This window comes from Schistocerca gregaria, chromosome 4 (assembly GCF_023897955.1).
Source record: "Schistocerca gregaria isolate iqSchGreg1 chromosome 4, iqSchGreg1.2, whole genome shotgun sequence".
NCBI classification, from domain to species: domain Eukaryota; kingdom Metazoa; phylum Arthropoda; class Insecta; order Orthoptera; family Acrididae; genus Schistocerca; species Schistocerca gregaria.
This window is the reverse complement of record NC_064923.1, coordinates 555,879,190-555,898,356: the sequence shown is the minus strand read 5'-3', so window position 1 is coordinate 555,898,356 and position 19,167 is coordinate 555,879,190. Positions and strand designations below refer to the sequence as shown.

At 46.8% G+C, this 19,167-nt stretch overlaps 1 protein-coding gene across 1 annotated transcript; it reads right to left on the bottom strand.

Annotated features, from left to right (window-relative positions):
* Positions 1 to 1,369: 1,369 nt before the first annotated feature.
* On the bottom strand, positions 1,370 to 18,620 carry LOC126267810 (nischarin-like). The gene is made up of 3 exons (XM_049973115.1): positions 18,476 to 18,620; positions 2,386 to 2,793; positions 1,370 to 2,010 (listed from the first exon to the last, which is right to left on the bottom strand). The coding sequence occupies exons 1-3, from the start codon at positions 18,618 to 18,620 to the stop codon at positions 1,370 to 1,372; spliced, it is 1,194 nt and encodes a 397-aa protein (XP_049829072.1).
* Positions 18,621 to 19,167: the final 547 nt, after the last annotated feature.

The window sequence follows — 19,167 nt, the reverse complement described above, 5'->3', positions numbered from 1 at the left end:
GATGAGTGACAGCCACCGGCGGCAACTTCTGAAGTAGGGCGTTGGAAACCTCGTCTGGGCCCGCAGCTTTCCTGGGATTCAGGGCACGCAGGATGGACGACACCTCCTCAGCTGACGTCTCTTCAATGACGTCATCGTCGTTGCGTGCCTCCAAGTAGCGTGGGAGCCGGTCAGCAAGCAGGTCGTCGTGGACAGCGTCGGTCGGGTCTTCGATCGGCGTAAACGCAGCCTCAAAGACGTCTGCGAGGGCATCAGCCTTTGCAGCTGGTTCGCAGACAGCCTGACCATTGACCAGCAGTGGAGGGATACGTTGCGTGCGGCGTAGGAAACGCTTCGTCGTCTGCCAGGCCGTGCCGTCGTCAAGACAGAGGGTGGCGATTGCGATGGTTGTCAATGGCGATCCGGATATCCCGCCGCATCCTGTTGAGGAGGCGCTTGATGTCGGCATTTCTTGTCCGCTGCCACTCCCGGTAGACCCGGTTCTTCTGTGATGGCCGCAAGGATGTCCGGCGGCAGCTGGCGGGAGTAGTCAGGCGGAGTTCGAGGTCGGGGCGGCGTTGCTATGTTGGCAGCGTCGATCGTGGTTGCCGCAAAGTGCAGAAGTGCTGCGTCCGCTCCAGCTTCTGCAGGGGGCGGCGCGGCGGCGAGTGAGTCCGTCACGGCTGCTTGAAACATGCCCCAGTCGATGCCAGCAAGTGAGATGCCTCACCTGGGCTGTTGCAGGGCGTCTAAGTCGATATCGAAAACCACCGGGACATGATCAGAAGATAGAGCCGTCCTCGTCGTGGCGGTGATCTGATGAGGGATGCCCTTGACGACCGCGATGTCGATGATATCCGGGAGGCCACGGGCAGGGAAGATTGTCGGATCGTACGGCCCCACCACAAGCGCATTGTGTCGTTCTGCTACCCGAAGCAGGCAGCGGCCAGCGGCATTGGTGATCCTGGAGTTCCAGGAGACATGTTTACTATTGAAGGCCCCGGCGACGATTACCTGCCCCCTCAAGGAGAGCAGAGCATCGATGTCAGCAGGGTCCAGTGGACGAGACGGCGGCCGATAGGCAGCGACGAACGTGATGGCGCCCGCCGAGGTGTGAACGACGACACCAGTGACCTCCAGGGTTGCCAGTGGTGGAATTTGTATCACGTGATGACGAATGCCATTGCGGACGTAAACGGCTGTCCCACCACCCGCCGTCAGTCGATCGGTGCGATAGCTGGAGTAGTTGGCCGCCCTGACGTCGACCCCAGGCTTCAGGTGGGTTTCGTTGATAAGGCAGACGTCGACGGCTTCATCTCGAAGAAATTGGCGAAGTTCACCAGCTTGAGTGCGGACGCCGTTGGCATTCCACGCGACGACCGTGAGCCCTCTAACGCTGCCCATGGTGCAGCTGGTGAGTGTTGACAGCGGTCGGGGCCGGAGAGGCCAGCGGCACTGCAGCGGTGAGTTGCTGCGACAGGACTTCAATCAATTTCGTAGCACTGGTCACCAAGGCAGTGAGCTGCGCGACGAGGTTGGCCAGGTCAGCGGTGGAGGCAGCCGGCGCGGCCCCGTCGCTGGAAGGGGGAGGCGTGGCTGACTCGCTTGGAGAGTCCACCTGGGGCCGGTCGACTGACGGTGCTGAGCTCTGGGTACCCACGGGGCGCTGACCCCCGCGCAGGCGATTGGCGGGGCGCGGTCTGGCCGACGGCCCGGGAGAGGCAGTACCCGGGTCCGCCACTAGCAGCTGTGGAGGCGCAGGAGCCTCAGGTATCGGCACGGCATCGGACGCGGCAGGAGCAGGAGCAGCCGACGCAGCCGGGACGGCGGAGGGTGCCCCTGACGTTGCCGCCGCGAAAGAGACGCCGGGCCGTCTCGTTGCTGGCTTCTTCGGATGTGGCGCTGGTGTTTGGCCACGTTGGCGAGCGATGGCACGCTTCCACACCTCACACCCACGATAGCTGGCCACGTGAGCACCGCCACAGAGTGCACAAGTCGGCTTCTCAGTGGGCGGACGGGGGCACGCACTTCCTGCGTGGGCGCCGGCGCATTTAACACATCTGTCCGGCATAGAGCAGTGGCGCGCAACGTGATTGATCCCCTGGCAGCGAAAGCACTGCACAGGGCCTCTCCTGGAGCGAAGATCTTCGGTCTGAACCGGAACGTCGGCGACCCGCGTCAATTGGTATAGTTTGCGGTTCTCCACGGTGTCGGAGCAGACAACCAGGAAGAGCGGCATATCATCGCGCGATTTAGGCGACTTCATCTTCACGACTGCCCGTATGTAGAAGCCCAGGTCAGCGAGTTCGCGATGCAGGTGATCGGCTTCCATGTTGAATGGGAGGTCCCGGATGACAATCTTCAAGACTTTGTCAGGTGCGGAAGCGTGGGTATAGAACGGGATACCACGCTCAGACGCCTCCTGACTGACCCGGCGATAGTCGTCAGCAGTGCGGAGTGTGACCCTGTACAGGTCTCGTCCGGCAGGCTTCACAGTATATACGGCCGTTGTCCAGCTGCGCAACAACTTCTGCAGTTCCCCGTAGGGCGGCCGAAACTGGAGGACCACCGGCGGAAGATGGGAGTCTTTCTTCGGCGCAGGATCGCGCGGCAGCTGGTCCGGCGCCTCAGCGAGCGCGTCGAATGAGCTGGCGACGGCAGTTGGAAGCGTCCTCGATGACTGCATGCGTCTTGCAGTGCGCCGAGCCGGGACAAAACCATCAGCGTCAGGGCCCTCTTCTCGATCGGCGAGCTGCGAACAGCGGACGTCGCGGCTGTTGCCCTCCTCTTCTGTTTCCCACTTCGTCCGCGTGGCTGAGGGGCGGTGGAGCTCTCATCTTCAGAATCGGGGAGCGGTGCAGACAGCGCTGTCTTCAAAGTTTCCGGAGCTGTGTCCATCAAATCCATAGCCATAGCACTGGTCGTCATAAGTGTGGGGCCAGATGGGGCCGCCAACGGCGCAAGCGCGGCCGGACGGCGATCTGCCACACCCTTCGCGTCGCTAGCAAGCGCAGGTACGTTCTTCTCGCGGCTGCACATCTCAGCGACTTTTGTCTTCTTCCTTGCTCCTCGAGTGGACCTGGTCCAGTATTTATGCCTATGGCCTTCCCCCTCCATCAACGGCTGGAGGCGCTTGCTCTGTGGTCCGCGCCCATTCCCTACGACCTGCTGGAGCGTTGCTGCTCCGTTTTCCGTCCGCTGCGGTTCTAGGTGTTCCCTCTGCGGTCCGAGCCCACCAAACCCGCTCCTGGGGGTTTCATCTACGGTCTGGGGTACCAAGCGTTCCGCCTGCAGTCCGCGCCCGCTCACCACGACCTGTTGGAGCGTTATCGCTCCGTTTTTCGTCCGCTGCGGCTCTGGATGTTCCCTCTGCGGTCCGCGCCCACCAGTCCGACTTCTGGGACCTGGTCCACTCGAGGAGCAGTCTCAGGTCGCACCTGATGAAGGTTACGAGCTACGTGACCGAAATATCGTGCAAGTACGACGCTGATATCCGGCAGATGTCATTAGATCGCCGGGAAAGCCTGAAGAGTTACATCAGTCGTAGCATTTACTACATCATAACCAAACGACGTCTCAGAAAATCCAAATGAAACTCCAAATGGCTGTTGTAACAGTAGTAACTCTCGACTGGCAGGACGAGTTGATTTTGTAGAACTAAGCTGTTTGAATTTGTACGACATTTTCGTCGGTACCACGACGGTCGTCAAGACTCTTTCCTTCACATACAAAACCATTTGCCCACAAATTGTCCAAACCATCTGTGAATGTTCCATCCATTCATAATCAGTCTGGTACCCCACCCTGAGGCGGCCGTTGTGGCCGAGCGGTTCTACGCGCTTCAGTCTGGAAACGCGCGACCGCTACGGTCGAAGGTTCGAATCCTGCATCGGGAATGGAAGTGTGTGATGTCCTTAGGTTAGTGAGGTTTAAGTAGTTCTAAGTTCTAGGGGACTGTGACCTCAGATGCTAAGTCCCATAGTGGTCAGAGCCATTTGAAACTCACCCTGAAACGACTTCGTACTACAATCACGGAAGTGCACTTGGCAAACTCGAGAACACAAAACGATTTCTGTTGCCGAGTAGACATTTGGCATCATGTGACGGCAACCAAGCAAACATAAGACAACCCTTTTCTAGGGGCAATAAATACAAGATGGAGCGCAGTAAATTGCTGATCTGGGAATAAAATTAAAAAAATAATAAACACTTCAAAACTTATTTTTTCGTCATATTGGACAATATTGTAAGTTTCTAATTACATGGTTTAAACAGTATATCTGGCAACTGTCTAGCTTCACAATCCATGCACTGCCGCAGTCGTTTTTGGAAATTCTCATCCACTCTTTAAAAAATGTCTTCTGGTGTTCTTGCAATTTCAGCCTCAATATTGTTCTGTAGGCCTTCCAGGGTGTTAGGACGGTTGCAATACACCTTTGACTTCAGGTAACCCCAACGAAAAAGTCGCATGGGCTTAACCGCGGTGACCGTGCGGGCCAGTTGAGATCCCTCATCCGAGAGATAAGCCTTCCAGAGAACGTTTGCCTCGAAAAATTCGTGGTAATGCCCGATGTGTGAGCAGTGACCATCTTGTTGAAGCCAGGTGTCCTGTAATTACATTCTCTCGAAAGCCGGCTAGAAATACTCTTGCAGCATAGTTAAGCAACGAGACGAATTCACAGTTACAGCACGACGATTTTCCTGGAAAAAGTCAGGCCAATGATGCCTACTCGTGATGTGGAGCATCACACAGTGACGCAGTCTGAGTGCAGGGATCTCTGGCGAATTTGCTTGCGGTGCGTGCCGCTCCAGTAGCGCATATTCTGTTTATTTACACACCCACTGAGGTGAAAATGTGCCTCGTCAGAAAAGAACATATTTGCGTCGCGGGGTAAGGTTGCAAGCATAGCTTCACAAGATGTTCCTCGTGTTACATAATCCCGTACTGACAATTTCTGACCCATGGACATTCTATACGGCTGAAAACTCAGTTCAGTATGAAGAATCCGGTGGCGAGAACGTCTTGAAATGTCAAGTCAAGTGCGCGTTTCCGAGCTGCGCGTTTCGGAGATTGCATTACTGCTGCTGTAACTCGTTCGACATTTTGTGGTGTTGTAACGCTTCTCTCAGGTCCTCTTCGTACAGATGACACATCCCCTTTTGTTCTGAATCCATTTACTCAATATAAAATTGATTGCTGTCTAGGAACACGTCCGCATGGGGGTACAGCAAATCGCAAACGAAAAGCACGCTACACTGCAATGATCCAGTGGGAATTCGAGAAATAGACTTGAACACAAAATGAGCACTCCTCACGTTTCCACTGCATTATCGCAACAGAACAACGATTGAATACAAACCTCCCGTCGTCACTATAAACCACGTCCACTCTTCTCTCTATTCGACCAACAGTGCCTCCACAACGTGAATTCTAAAAAAGCCATTTACCGCGCACCATCCTGTGTAAACTAGACAATGTATTCGTTCCTCCAATAACAGAGCCTGACGCAGATCGATAGTTTTCACAACTTAATACTTTTTGGTTCTAGGTTCGTGCATTAAGTTCGTAGCGTTCGTCCATAAGTTTAATAAACACATGCAATTTGCACAAAATGGATAACAAGGACTGTAGTCATCAATAATATATTCTCCTTCACTGTTTAACAGTTTTCCAACGCTAGGGTAACTTATCGATACCGCGACTGTGGAAATTACGTGGTTTTGAGGCCAAGAACTCATCGAGTCATGTCCGAAGCGCATTTTCATCCACGAAGGCAGTTCTTTGAAGGTTGTTAGATAGAGAGTGGAAAAGGTAAAAATCTGAGGACACAAAATCATATGAATGAGGAGGGTGCGAAATGTCTCCCTAACCTAACTTGTGTGTAGTGTCTCTCGTCAATCTAGCACATTGGTTCCCGGCCTGGGGGTAAAATGAAATTTTCTGAGGGGTAAAACCTGAACGATTCGATTCGGTTTCACTCACGAAAGTAAATTAGTTTCAAATAATCATTAGTATTATCATAATTTTGCAAGACTATAGTATAGTTTATATAAGTTACCAATAATTATTTTTTCTCAAAAATGGTTCAAATGGCTCTGAGGACTATGGGACTTAACATCTGAGATTATCAGTACCCTAGAACTAAGAACTACTCAAACTTAACTAACCTAAGGACATCCCACACATCCATAATCGAGGCAGGATTCGAACCTGTGACCGTAGCGGTCGCACGGTTCCAGTCTAAAGCGCCCAGAACCGCTCGGCGACACCGGCCGGCTAGTTTTTCTTAATTAGTAGCATTAATTCGGCGGAGGCTACAGGTTCCTCACATAGTCCACCCACTACACGTATATGTTGTGCTTTGTCGCGTACACTGCTGATGATAAAAGTGAGACATATACGTAACAATTGCTAAATATCTAAAGGAAATGTCTTCTCCAAGTTGAAGATAGTACTTGCAGTCATCCAGAAATTACTTCATTACTTGCTACGAAACAGATAAATGAATTAATTGATAGCACGACACAGCAGAACTACATGAGGCTGTAAACAGTATTATTATTGTTATTATTACTGTCGGATTGGTTAGACACAAAGCGTTAATAGCCTGAAGCCGTCCAACTTGTGTCAGTTCAGAAGTAAGGAGTCCAGCAATCAAGAGTTTCACAAACAATAAGTACAGTGCACACATCTGAACTTAATTGATCTTAAATGGGGTTGCAGTGTGCAAGTCAAGCAAGTGTCACAATGGAGAGGAGTAATGCAGGGGAAGTATGTTTTGTAACAACAGTCTACCAACACTGTGTAGTTACCTGACAAGGAGTAATGGGTAACACTCCCGATGCACACAGTAAATGTCATTCATCTTTCACATCTTCCATAATTGAAAAAAAAGTTTTCCAAGCATAGTCTTTAATTCTACAATGTAGTTGGGATCTATACTTGGTGATATGTGCAGGCTGTGGGAGGGCTATTAGCTAATATCTAATTGTTCTTAGGGGTAATGGTCTAAGAAAGGTTGCGAACCACTGGCCTCTAGCAGTATGCGGCGGAAGTTACCCCGGAGTATGGTCACAACAAGAGGTCTTCCTTGCAGTTGTTCTTGGATTGCATGTGCAAGACGTCTCAGTTGCTGAGAATAAATATCAGCAGTGATGTCTACACCTCGGCAAGCAATTCGTAGTACACCACACCGTCGCTGTTCCATCAGGTGCAAAACATTTCCTTTTGTGGATGCGCACAGGCCTTCTCACGGTGAGTTGCTGCTTCGTTTGGGCACAACCGTTACTTTCTTTTCCTAGTAGGAGCATTTATCGTCACCAGCAGCAATACAGGACAAGAATGATCGGTGCTGTTCACGGGTCAAATGCTAACCAGCAGGCAGTGACGCTGATTTCTGTGATTTCGACTTAGCGCATGCGATACCCATACACCCAATTTTTGAACCTTCTCCATCATCATCATCATCATCATTTAATACTGATTATGCCTTTGAGCGTTCAGTCTGGAGAATAGTCCTCCTTATAAAATTCCTCCACGATCCCCTATTCAGTGGTAACTTTGGTGCCTATTACTTCAAAATCATTCTTAACCGAATCCAGGTACCTTCTCCTTGGTCTACCCCGACTCCTCCTACCCTCTACTGCTGAACCCATGAGTCTCTTGGGTAACCTTGCTTCTCCCATGCGTGTAACATGACCCCACCATCTAACCCTGTTCGCCCTGACTGCTACATCTATAGAGTTCATTCCCAGTTTTTCTGTGATTTTCTCATTGTGGACACCCTCCTGCCATTGTCCCCATCTACTAGTACCTGCAATCATCCTAGCTACTTTCATATCCGTAACCTCAACGTTATTGATAAGGTAACCTGAATCCACACAGCTTTCGCTCCCATACAACAAAGTTGGTCGAAAAATTGAACGGTGCACAGATAACTTAGTCTTGGTACTGACTTCCTTCATGCAGAAGAGAGTAGATCGTAGCTGAGTGCTCACTGCATTAGCTTTGCTACATCTCGCTTCCAGTTCTTTCACTATGTTGCCATCCTGTGAGAATATGCATCCTAAGTACTTGAAACCGTCCACCTATTCTAACTTTGTTCCTCCTATTTGGCACTCAATCCGTTTATATTTCTTTCCCAGTGACATTACTTTCGTTTTGGAGATGCTAATCTTCATACCATAGTCCTTACATTTCTGATCTAGCTCTGAAATATTACTTTGCAAACTTTCAATCGAATCTGCCATCACAACTAAGTCATCCGCATATGCGAGACCGCTTATTTTGTGTTCACATATCTTAATCTCACCCAGCCAGTCAATTGTTTTCAACTTGTGATCCATAAATAATATGAACAACAGTGGAGACAGGTTGCAGCCTTGTCTTACCCCTGAAACTACTCTGAACCGTGAACTCAATTTACCGTCAACTCCGTTGCACAGAAATTCTCATGACGGTGGAACGATCACAATTCATCACTCCTACCAGTTCTCGAGTACAGGGCAATGGATCACTGTGGTTCAATGTTTTTAAAAAATCTTTATCAAAGCCCGAAGGTCTTCCTGAACATAGATAGTCACTGAAGGCAAAACGATTCTCCTTAAAACGAGAAAATCATTTTCTTGGCGTGCTCTGACCAATGGCATTATCCTCAAACACGTTGCAAAACTGCTGTCACCCCTCTACTGAACTCAAACAGAAGAACACGGCGGTAATGTTACGATTTCTCCACTTGGCACTCCTTTTTCTGTCCCCAAATGACAAAATGACTATATTTAAACTCAGATAGCATCAGTTAACTACAAGTCAAAAATGACAATCGATAAACAAACTCATAGCACCCGGAATACCAACTGCAAAACAAAAACGCTACGAACATACGCGCAGAAACCTAACTCGTAGTTTCTTCCTTTCGAAACACACTGCATTATTTTTGAATCACGTTTCTCCCACTATAATTTCTCGCGTCGTCTGTTTATTTAAATTTTAATGGAACAAAGTATTCCATTATTTTCACGTCCGCAAGCCCTCGTACAGATCAATCCCTCTCTCTCTCTCTCTCTCTCTCTCTCTCTCTCTCTCTCTCTCACTCACTCACTCACTCACTCACTCACTCAACTATTAATGAGCAAATTATTTCTATGTTTACATACTAAATTTAGGAATGGGTTGGTTTTGTGAAAATTTAAAACGGTTTTCACTTACATATTTATGACTAACTATCACGTAGTCAAAGTACTTGAATGTTAGATCACCTTTATAGAATGCATTAGCATGTGCCTTTCCACTGTATTAAAATTTCCCTTTGTATATTCGTGCAACCACGTGGGGTTGCTTATTCATGACCAGCGGTGGTCTTCACATGGTTCTTTGTGTCTCATTTAACGGCTCCTTTGCTTCAGGTAATGGATACGCTTTGCACCGCCACGAGCTACGCTTTACCTTCCGTGATATTTTCAGCCTCACTGTAAGTAATATTTCTGCAGTTTGTCACTGAGCGCATCTTCCGCTAGCACTGCCTTCTTCGTGAGGGCCTGAAAGCCCATTTTCCCATATACTTACTCAGAACTTGCAAAGACACTTGCATGACTCTTCGTTTATAAGACGAGGCCCTTTATACGAGCAATGCATTAGCCACGAACTTTTATTTATCGTGTAATTTGCAAAGAGACATGTACAATTTTAATATAATCATCTGCGACGCTTGTCGCAAACAGGAAATCTTCTAAAGTGGCACGATAGGCCCTGTTGGAACGAAAATGGCTCTGAGCACTATAGGACTTAACTTCTGAGGCCATCAGTCCCGTAGAACTTAGAACTACTTAAACCTAACTTAACCTAAGGACAGCACACACATCCATGCCCGAGGCAGGATTCGAACTTACGACCGTAGCGGTCGCGTGGTTTCAGACTGTAGCGTCTAGAACCGCTCGGCCACCACGGCCGGCTCCTGTTGGGACGTTCTGTAAATATATGAAGAACGGTTTGCCTGGCTGCTCCACAGTCGCAATTTGGATATGAAGCCTTACTCCATTTATAAAGAGAGTTCATGCTTCTGCCATGATTGGTGCATATTTCGTTAAACATTGTCCATGTTCTGCATGACTGGTCAAAGGCAGGCGGTTTCCTTCTTATGCAGAGGCATTTCTGGCAATGTGGAGGGCACTCCCTTGTCCAGTATCGTTCCCACGAGCCGGTTAAGTTGAACCGTGACGTGGGCAGTTCCGTCACTGCTTTCATGGGTTTTGTCGATCGTAGCCGGTTTCTTTATAAGATAATCTAACCGCTTCTAGATGACTATGGGGTTGCGGGTTGCCTTGCATACGTTTTAACTCACGAAGTAGAGCGGTTTTTCGTCGAAGTCCAGGGGCCGGGATGTTGCTCAGATCTAGTTGATCTTAGTGTATCACTGATAGTTCTCATAGCGTTATTCAGCTGTGCATCGAAATTTCCTGTGCGTGAACTATTGAGCCATACAAGAGCATGGCATACCGCAGCAGAGTAGACTAGCCCATGTGCTTAAGTATGCAGAGTTTCAGTAGCAAAGCCCCAGGTGCGACACTTCCTAGTTCGTATATTTGCAGTGGTGCTCTCCAGATGCTGCTTGGGGCAGTGTCCACACCGATGCAGCCCGAAGACATTTTGAGTGCTGATTGTGGTGAAATAGTAGTCACCAAAAAAGACTTGTATCTGTCTATTCACCGCTGTGTTACACAGATGAAAGCAAGGCGTCTTTGTCTTGGAGGAGTTTGGCAATGGTTCAATTCAAATTTATTTCAAAATTCCTATTGGGCATTCAATTGAAGTTTAAATGAAGATGATTAGCCTTCAATATTTACATTATGAGTACAATGATGTTACTGAAAAGCACTATACCATGAACACAGTGAACGAACGCTACAAAGCTAACACTCGAGTACTTTCACGCCTGTGGGACTTTTGATTAAAATTTCGTCTTTATACGAGTTTATTTCGAGTGTAGAAAAATGAGAGTCCTGTGGTTGAAAAATGATGTGAGTATATTATGGCTACTGGTTTGCCTAACACTGTTGGAACTTCAAATGCAACTATGTGGTTCCAGCGACCTTTTCAAACCGGAAAGCCTCTGCAATGCTGGTAAAGTTTAAGGGGAGCGCCAGGGGGGCTGAAGCGCGAATGGGAAATTCGATCGAGGAGGGAGGCGTGCTAGGGTAGCCTGCGCAGAGCCACTATGCCAGGGTGGCGTAGTGGTTAGCGCGTCTGCCTAGTTAGTCGGAGATCTGGCTTCGAATACTGGCCATTTTACAAATTTTCAAACCTCAGGATGGGCACACGGGGCTTATGCTATCTTTCAGACATTGAGAAAGGTAGAATCATAGCCATGGAGCATTATACTGACAGATTACAGAAACAGATGGCTATAGCGTACTGACTGCACGAGAAGTGGCGATGGGATGTGCTTAGAAAACTGTGGCAAGAAGAGCAGGTCCCTCCAGGAGGACTGCACCACGAGAATATCCTAGGATTATTCTACTGATTTTGATGAATATAATGTTTACAAGAGCTAATAATCAGGCGGAGGTTAAAGGTAGGTTATTAACACCACATCTACATGATTACTGTGCAATTCACATTTAAGTGCTTGGCATAGGGTTCATCGAACCAAAATCATACTATCTCTCTACCATTCCACTCCCGAACAGCGCGCGGGAAAAACGAATTCCTAAACCCTTCTGTTCGAGCTCCGATTTTTCTTATTTTATTTTGATGATCATTCCTACCTATGTAGGTTGGGCTCAACAAAATATTTTCGCATTCGGAAGAGAAAGTTGGTGACTGAAATTTCGGAAATAGATCTCGCCGCGACGAAAAACGTCTTTGCTTTAATGACTCCCATCCCAACTCTTGTATCTGCCACACTCTCTCCCCTATAACGTGATAATACCAAACGAGCTGCCCTTTTTTGCACCCTTTCGATGTCCTCGGTCAATCCCACCTGGTAAGGATCCCACACCGCGTAGCAGTATTCTAACATAGGACGAACGAGTGTAGTGTAAGTTGTCTCTTTAGTGGACTTGTTGCATCTTCTAAGTGTCCTGCCAATGAAACGCAACCTTTGGCACACCTTCCCCAAAATATTATCTATGTGGTCTTTCCAACTGAAGTTGTTCGTAATTTTTACACCCAGGTACTTAGTTGAATTGACAGCCTTGAGAATTGTACTATTTATCGAGTAATCGAATTCCAGCGGATTTCTTTTGGAACTCATGTGGATCATCTCACACTTTTTGTTATTTAGCGTCAGCTGCCACCTGCTACACCATACAGCAATCTTTTCTAAACCGCTTTGCAACTGATACTGGTCTTCAGATGACCTTACTAGACGGTCATCTGCGAACAACCTAAGAGAACTGCTCAGATTGTCACCCAGGTCATTAAATATAGATCAGGAACAGCAGAGGTCCCAGGACGATTCCCTGGCGAACACCTGATATCACTTCAGTTTTGCTCGATGATTTGCCGTCTATTGCTACGAACTGCGACCTTCCTCACAGGAAATCACGAATCCAGTCGCACAACTGAGACGATACCCCATAGGCCCGCAGCTTGATTAGAAGTCGCTTGTGAGGAACGGTGACAAAGGCTTTCCGGAAATCTAGAAATCCCCTGATCCCCTGTCGATAGCGACCATTACTTCGTGCACAAGAACGATGTTTTCGGAAACCATGCTGATTACGTATCAATAGATCGTTCCCTTCGAGGTGATTCATAATGTTTGAATACAGTATATGCTCCAAAACCATACTGCAAACCGACGTCAATGATATAGGTCTGTAGTTCGATGGATTACTCCTACTACCCTTCTTAAGCACTGGTGCGACCTGCGCAATTTTCCAATCTGTAGGTACAGATCTGTCGGTGAGCGAGCGGTTGTATATGATTGCTGATTATGGAGCTATTGTATCAGCGTAATCTGAAAGGAACCTAATCAGTATACAAGCTGGCCCTGAGACTTGCCAGTATCAAGCGATTTTAGTTGCTTTTCAACCTCTAAGGCATCTACCCCTAAGGTATCTACCACCACGGGGCACGCGTGCGCTATAGGTAGCCGGCATGGTAGCTCAGCATGTTCGGTCAGAGGGTTAGCTGCCCTCTGTAATTAAAAAAAAAAACTATGGACCAAATATGAGTTAATGTACCGCCCCAAACAAATGCAACGAACGGAAACTAACAAAATGGGATAAAAAATGAGTGATTAGTAAACAAAACGTCCTCATTCCAGGTTTCGAAACCTGCCACCACTTAAATTTTGGTTAATAATCATCATTGTTGTCCGAAGGCTTCCGGTTAAGAAGACGCCCTCACTGTGCCAAAGTCCTTGCCAAAGAGGGCAGAGGAGCGGATGGAGGTTCTTGTCCTTGTGGTAGTAAACTGCCCCTAAAGGCAAAAGAATGAGCAATTATCAGCGACATGAGAATGCAGAAAACAATGGAAACCACTGTATTAAAGACACATAACATGTATCCATAGGACATGTGGCCTTTAATTGAAGAAGCCTCATGATGATACCTCTATTGGCAAAAGATTCCCGAATAGTCCCCGATTCGGATTTCCGGGAGGGGGCTGCCCAAGGGGAGATGAGCATAGAAAAAAGATTGAATAATCAACGAGGGGATAACGTTCTATGAGTCGGGGCGTGGAATGTCAGCAGCTCGACCGTGGTAGGGAAGCTACAAAATCTGAAAAGGGAAATTCAAAGGCTCAATCTAGATATAGTAGGGGTCAGTGTTTTGAAATGGAAAGAAGACAAGATCTTCTGGTCAGATGAGTATAGGGTAATATCAACAGCGGCGGATTATGGTATAACGGGAGTAGGATTCGTTATGACTAGGGAGGCAAGCCAAAGAGCGTATTACGATGAACAGTTTAGTAATAGGGTTGTTCTTATCAGAATCGACAGCAAACCAACACCGACAACGATAGTTCAGCTATACGTTCCGACTGAAGATGAAGAGGTAGAGAAAGTATGTGAGGATGTTGAAAAGTAATACACTACCTAAATGGAGATGAAAATCTATAGCCGTGGAGGACTAGAATGCAGATGTAGTGAAAGGAGTAGAGGAAAAGTTTAAAGGATAATATGGGCTTAGGACAAGGAATGAGAGAGAGAAGAAAGGCTAATTGAGTTTTGTAATAAATTTCAGTTAGTAATAGCGAATGTTCAAGAATCACAAAAGGAGGAAAAGACCGGGTGATACAGAAAGATTTCAGTTAGATTACATCATTGTCAGACGGAGATTCCGAAATCAGATACTGGATTGTACGGTGTACCCAGGAGCTGATATAGACCCATATCACAATACAGCAGGGATGAAGGACAGGGTGAAACTCAGAAGATTAGAGGATGAACCAATACAAAAAGAAATGGGACACGGAAGTACTAAGAAATGATGAGACACGCTTGAAGTTCTCTAAGCCTATAGATACAGCAATTCGGAACAGTTCAGTAGGCAGTACAGTTGAAAACGAATGAACATCTCTAAATAAGGGCAATTACAGAAGTTTCAGAGAAAAACATAGGTACAAAGAAGGTAGCTGCAAAGAAACCATGGCTAATAGAAGAAATACTTCATTTGATCGATGAAGGAAGCAAGTACAAAAATGCTCAGGGAAATTCAGGAATACAGAAATACAAGTCGCAGAGGAGTGAAATAAATAGGAAGTGCATAGAAGCCAATCCAAAATGGCTAGATGAAAAATGCGAAGAAATCAAATAATAAACGACTGCCGGAACGACGGACTCAGCATACAGGAAAGTCAAAACAACCTTCGATGACAATAAAAGCGACGGTGGTAAAGTAAGAGTGCAACGGGAATTAAATGCAGAGGACAGAGCGGATTGGTGGAAAGAGTACATTGAAGGACTCTATTAGGAGGAAGACTTGTCTGATGTGACAGAAGAGGAAATAGGAGTCGATTTAGAAGAGGTAGAGGAACCGGTAATTGAATCAGAGTTTAAGAGAGCTTTGGAGGACTTAAGAGCAAATAAGGCAGAAGAGGTAAATAAAATTTCATCAGAATTTCTTAAATCATTGGGGAAAGTGGAAACCAAACGACTATTCACGTTGACGTGTAGACTGTATGAGCCTGGCTACATACCATCTGACTTTCGGAAAAATAACATCCATACAATTCCGAAGACTGCAAGAGATGAAAAGTGCGAAAATTATAGCACCATCAGCTTAATAGCTCGTGCATCCAAGTTGCTTACGAGAATAATATACAGAAGAATGGATAATAAAATTGAGGATGTATTAGATGACGATCATTTTGGCTTTAAGAAAGGTAAAGGTACTAGAGGACAATTCTGAATTCTGACGTTGCGGTTGATAATGGAAGCAAGACTGAAGAAAAATCAAGACACGTTCATAGGAAAGCGTTCAACAATGTGAAATGGTGCAAGATGTTCGAAATTGGGAGTAAGCTATAGGGAGAGACGGATAACACACAATATGTACAAGAGCCAAAGCTCGGATTAAAAAGGGTGTAAAACAGGGATTTAGTCTTTCGCCCCTACTGTTCAATCTGTACATCGAAGAATCAATGATGGAAATAAAAGAGAGGTTCATGAGTGGAATTACAAATCAAAGTGAAAGGATATCAGTGATACGATTCGCTGATGACATTGCTATTCTCAGTGAAAGTGAAGAAGAATTACATGAGCTGCTAAATGGAATGCACGGTGTAATAAATACAGAATGTGGACTGAGAGTAAATCAAACAAAAACGAAAGTAATGAGAAGTAGTAGAAATGAGGACAGCGAGAAACTTAACATCAAGATTGATGGTCAAGAAGTAGACGAAGGTAAGGAATTCTTTTACCTATGCAGTATAATAACCAATGACGGACGGAGCAAGGAAGATATCAAAAGCAGACTAGCTATGGCAAAAAGCGAAAAGCCTGGCTAAGAGAAGTCTACTAATACCAAATATCGGCCTCAATTTGAGAAAGAAATTTCTGACAATTTACGTCTGAGCACAGCATTCTACATCTACATCCATACTCCGCAAGCCACCTGACGGTGTGTGGCGGAGGGTACCTTGAGTACCTCTATCGGTTCTCCCTTCTATTCCAGTCTCGTATTGTTCGTGGAAAGAAGGATTGTCGGTATGCTTCTGTGTGGGCTCTAATCTCTCTGATTTTATCCTCATGGTCTCTTCGCGAGATATAAGTACGTACGTACATTGTGTTGTAGTTAAACTTGGACTGTGGGAAAACCGGAACAGAAGAGAATCGAATCATTTGAGACGTAGTGCTACAGACGAATGTCGAAAATTAGTAGGACTGGTAGGGAAAGGAATAAGGAGGTTCTGCGCAGAATCGGAGAGGAAAGTAAGATGTGGAAAACACTGATAAGAAGAAGGGATAACATGATAGGACATATGTTAAGACATCAGGGAATGACTTCCACGGTACTAGAGTGAGCTGTAGAAGGCAAAAAATGTAGAGGAAGACAGAGATTGGAATACACCCAGCATATAATTGATGACGTAGGTTGCAAGTGCTACTCTAAGATGAATACAGTAAGACCGATGACTAAAAAAAGAATTCACCACCAACCGTTGGGAACAGATTACCAAAAGCTGAGTTAAGGTCTCGAGTTTCCATGCGTCGATTACAACTGGTATCATGGCACAGGTAACAAAGAATTACGTGAGGAGGAGCCAGGATCAACTCGGACGTTGAGTGGCATTCTGTGGTGTTCAACGATAGTGTCGTTTCTGTTTGTGGCAGTCATATCGACACGACCACGTCCGTAAACAACCCGGTCGTAGAAAACGACTCTACGCATCACCTTCTCTTCTCCTGTAATCAAGGTGAAGGGACTCATCAATTTGGTAATTGCTTAACAGACGGTGAATATTCATCACAGTTTACCAAGAATGATGAACCTTGTTGTCATATTGTTTATGACCTGTGTACCAAATGGCATTTTCCAGCAGGGTAATGCAATATCCCAAACTGTAGTTCACACAATAAAGCCCTTATAAATGTATAGATCGTCACGTGGCCTGCCCAGTACCTTGAGTTGTCCCCCAGGGAGCCTGTGTAAAATGCAGAAAATGCAGTAGGAAGGTATATTCGAGTACTTTCACACTTTGTACCCAGCGATTTACATGAAATGAGACGCTATGTATTTCATACATGGCGATAAATTCCTCCACATGACATTCTAAGGCTGGTATGATTCCATGAGACAAGGAATAGAAGAGCGTATTTATGTCTGTGTGGATCATGCTTCATACTGATGTGGATGGTGGACATCAGTTCCAACTGGGGTAAGAGTTTCATCATTTATAAGGGGCAGGACTATGGAATGATTCCATTCAAAAGGAATCAGCACACGTGTTACGACATTTATCCCACTGGGAGACGAGATGAGCAAGTCCTATTTCGTAGAACACGGTCAACTGCTGGCGGATCTACAACCGCAACCACTCTTCGAATTACTCGTCCGGCTGAATCCGACATCCGCATGTCCTTCTTTAGATCTCTAAAAATGTGAAAATCACATGGTGAAAGATGAGGACGTTGCAGCGTTTCCGAACCAAATTGTTGAAACGTAGCCTTCATCCGATTAGTAGTGTTGGGGGCAGTCGTTATGGCCCAATAGGATGCTTCTTTTCGCTGAGTTCCTCGAGGGTGGAACCACAATCAATGCGCAGGGTTTTCAGGACACTGCGACACACCATGAAGTCAACACGTCAAGGAATTCTGTCGGGCGGAATCATCCTGCTGTCCGATAACGCCCAGCCCCACATTGCTAATCAGCGAGCGGACTGTGGCAGGGGTCCCTCATCCACCGCCGCGACCGCTGCGTGTTTACATCTCGCGAGAGGTACGTGATTTCGTGTGTGCCATAAAAATATTCTGTAAGTAACATGTGTAAGTTAAATAGAACAGATTGTATCCAGTGCATCTTCGATCGGAACTCTCCACTCCTGCTGCTGTAGACATTCACAAATGGGTTCGTGAGGAATTTAAGATCGCTCATGAAGATTTTATGGACTTTCAGTTCGATTTCGTTTTGAGCTCTCCCTTCGTAAGACTGGAAGTATTGTTACTTCCACTGGTGACAATCGAAAATTAGTGACGAAGAAATTTTACATGCTGGCTGTGGGATCCGTAATGTATTCATATTCAATCTGCCGTTCGAATTTTCGTGTGACAATATGGGATCGCCCTTAGCATTACTAATGAAAAGTGGTCGTCTACTTATATCTGCCAAGTGGACAGCGGTGTTAGGAATGATCGATTGACTTGAAGAAGCATACACCTTCGTATCTGTCCCTTGGTGGCATGCGGATATTCATATCATAACAGCTTTTTTTGCGGATCGACTAAGCATTTGCGGGAAAGCTGTAGTAAACGCAGGCCGGCACAACATCCCCACGCAGCGAGACTGCCTCTGCCCCAGCAGACAAACAGCTGCGCAATGTTTTGGGTGGTACGGCAAGCGCTGCCGTTGACGGGAAGTCCACTGCTGTCATTCATCAGCATGAGCAGGCAGGCGCATTTACACCTTCCGAGGATCACACTCGTGAATCGGAGAGAGTATGGTGGTGGAGGAGGCGCCGTCACACGAGGTTGACACATCATGCCCTATAGCAGGCAACCTCGATGCCGAAACGGTTCAGGCGTCGATATTCCCGCCGAAACAAAGAGTATAATTCAGGTTTGAAGAAATGACGGTGCCGTACGTACCTCCACAGGCTCCACTCAGTGTTCCGACGACGAAATGCAACCCAAACAGCCACGTAACAGGGGCACGAATGACAGATGAAAGGAAGACACCTTACAGCTGTCAGCCAAAAAGAAAAAAATCGCTTCGCGCATTCCGGGGCGCAGGAGAAAGATGAGCAGCTAAAGCCTTCTCTATTGAAAACAGTCGCGGTCATTAAGGGTGCTGCAACCGCTTCGGAATCTACACCTTGTGTCACTGCTGGCGCTACAGCTATAAAGGCCCACCCGCAACGTCCGAAACATCGCTCTGGTGTGAGGAAGTCGGGACTGGGACGCCACACCATGCCTCAGTGCAGCCACTACCTCCCGGTGCTGCGGCAGAGTTATGTATCACTGCTCTCAATATTAACCGGATTACGTGTGACCATAAAATCCATGTTCTTGCAGTCTTTCTGTACGA

Bases quoted from the DNA above. Each gene is read 5' to 3' on its own strand.
- LOC126267810 (XM_049973115.1), bottom strand. From the start codon at position 18,620: ATGTGTCAACCTCGTGTGACGGCGCCTCCTCCACCACCATACTCTCTC. The intron at 2,794-18,475 runs GTACCACCCAAA...ACCGCCCCTCAG, and splicing joins CGTCAACGGCAGCGCTTGCC to CCACGCGGACGAAGTGGGAA. The intron at 2,011-2,385 runs GTATCCCGTTCT...GCGCCCACGCAG, and splicing joins TCAGGAGGCGTCTGAGCGTG to GAAGTGCGTGCCCCCGTCCG.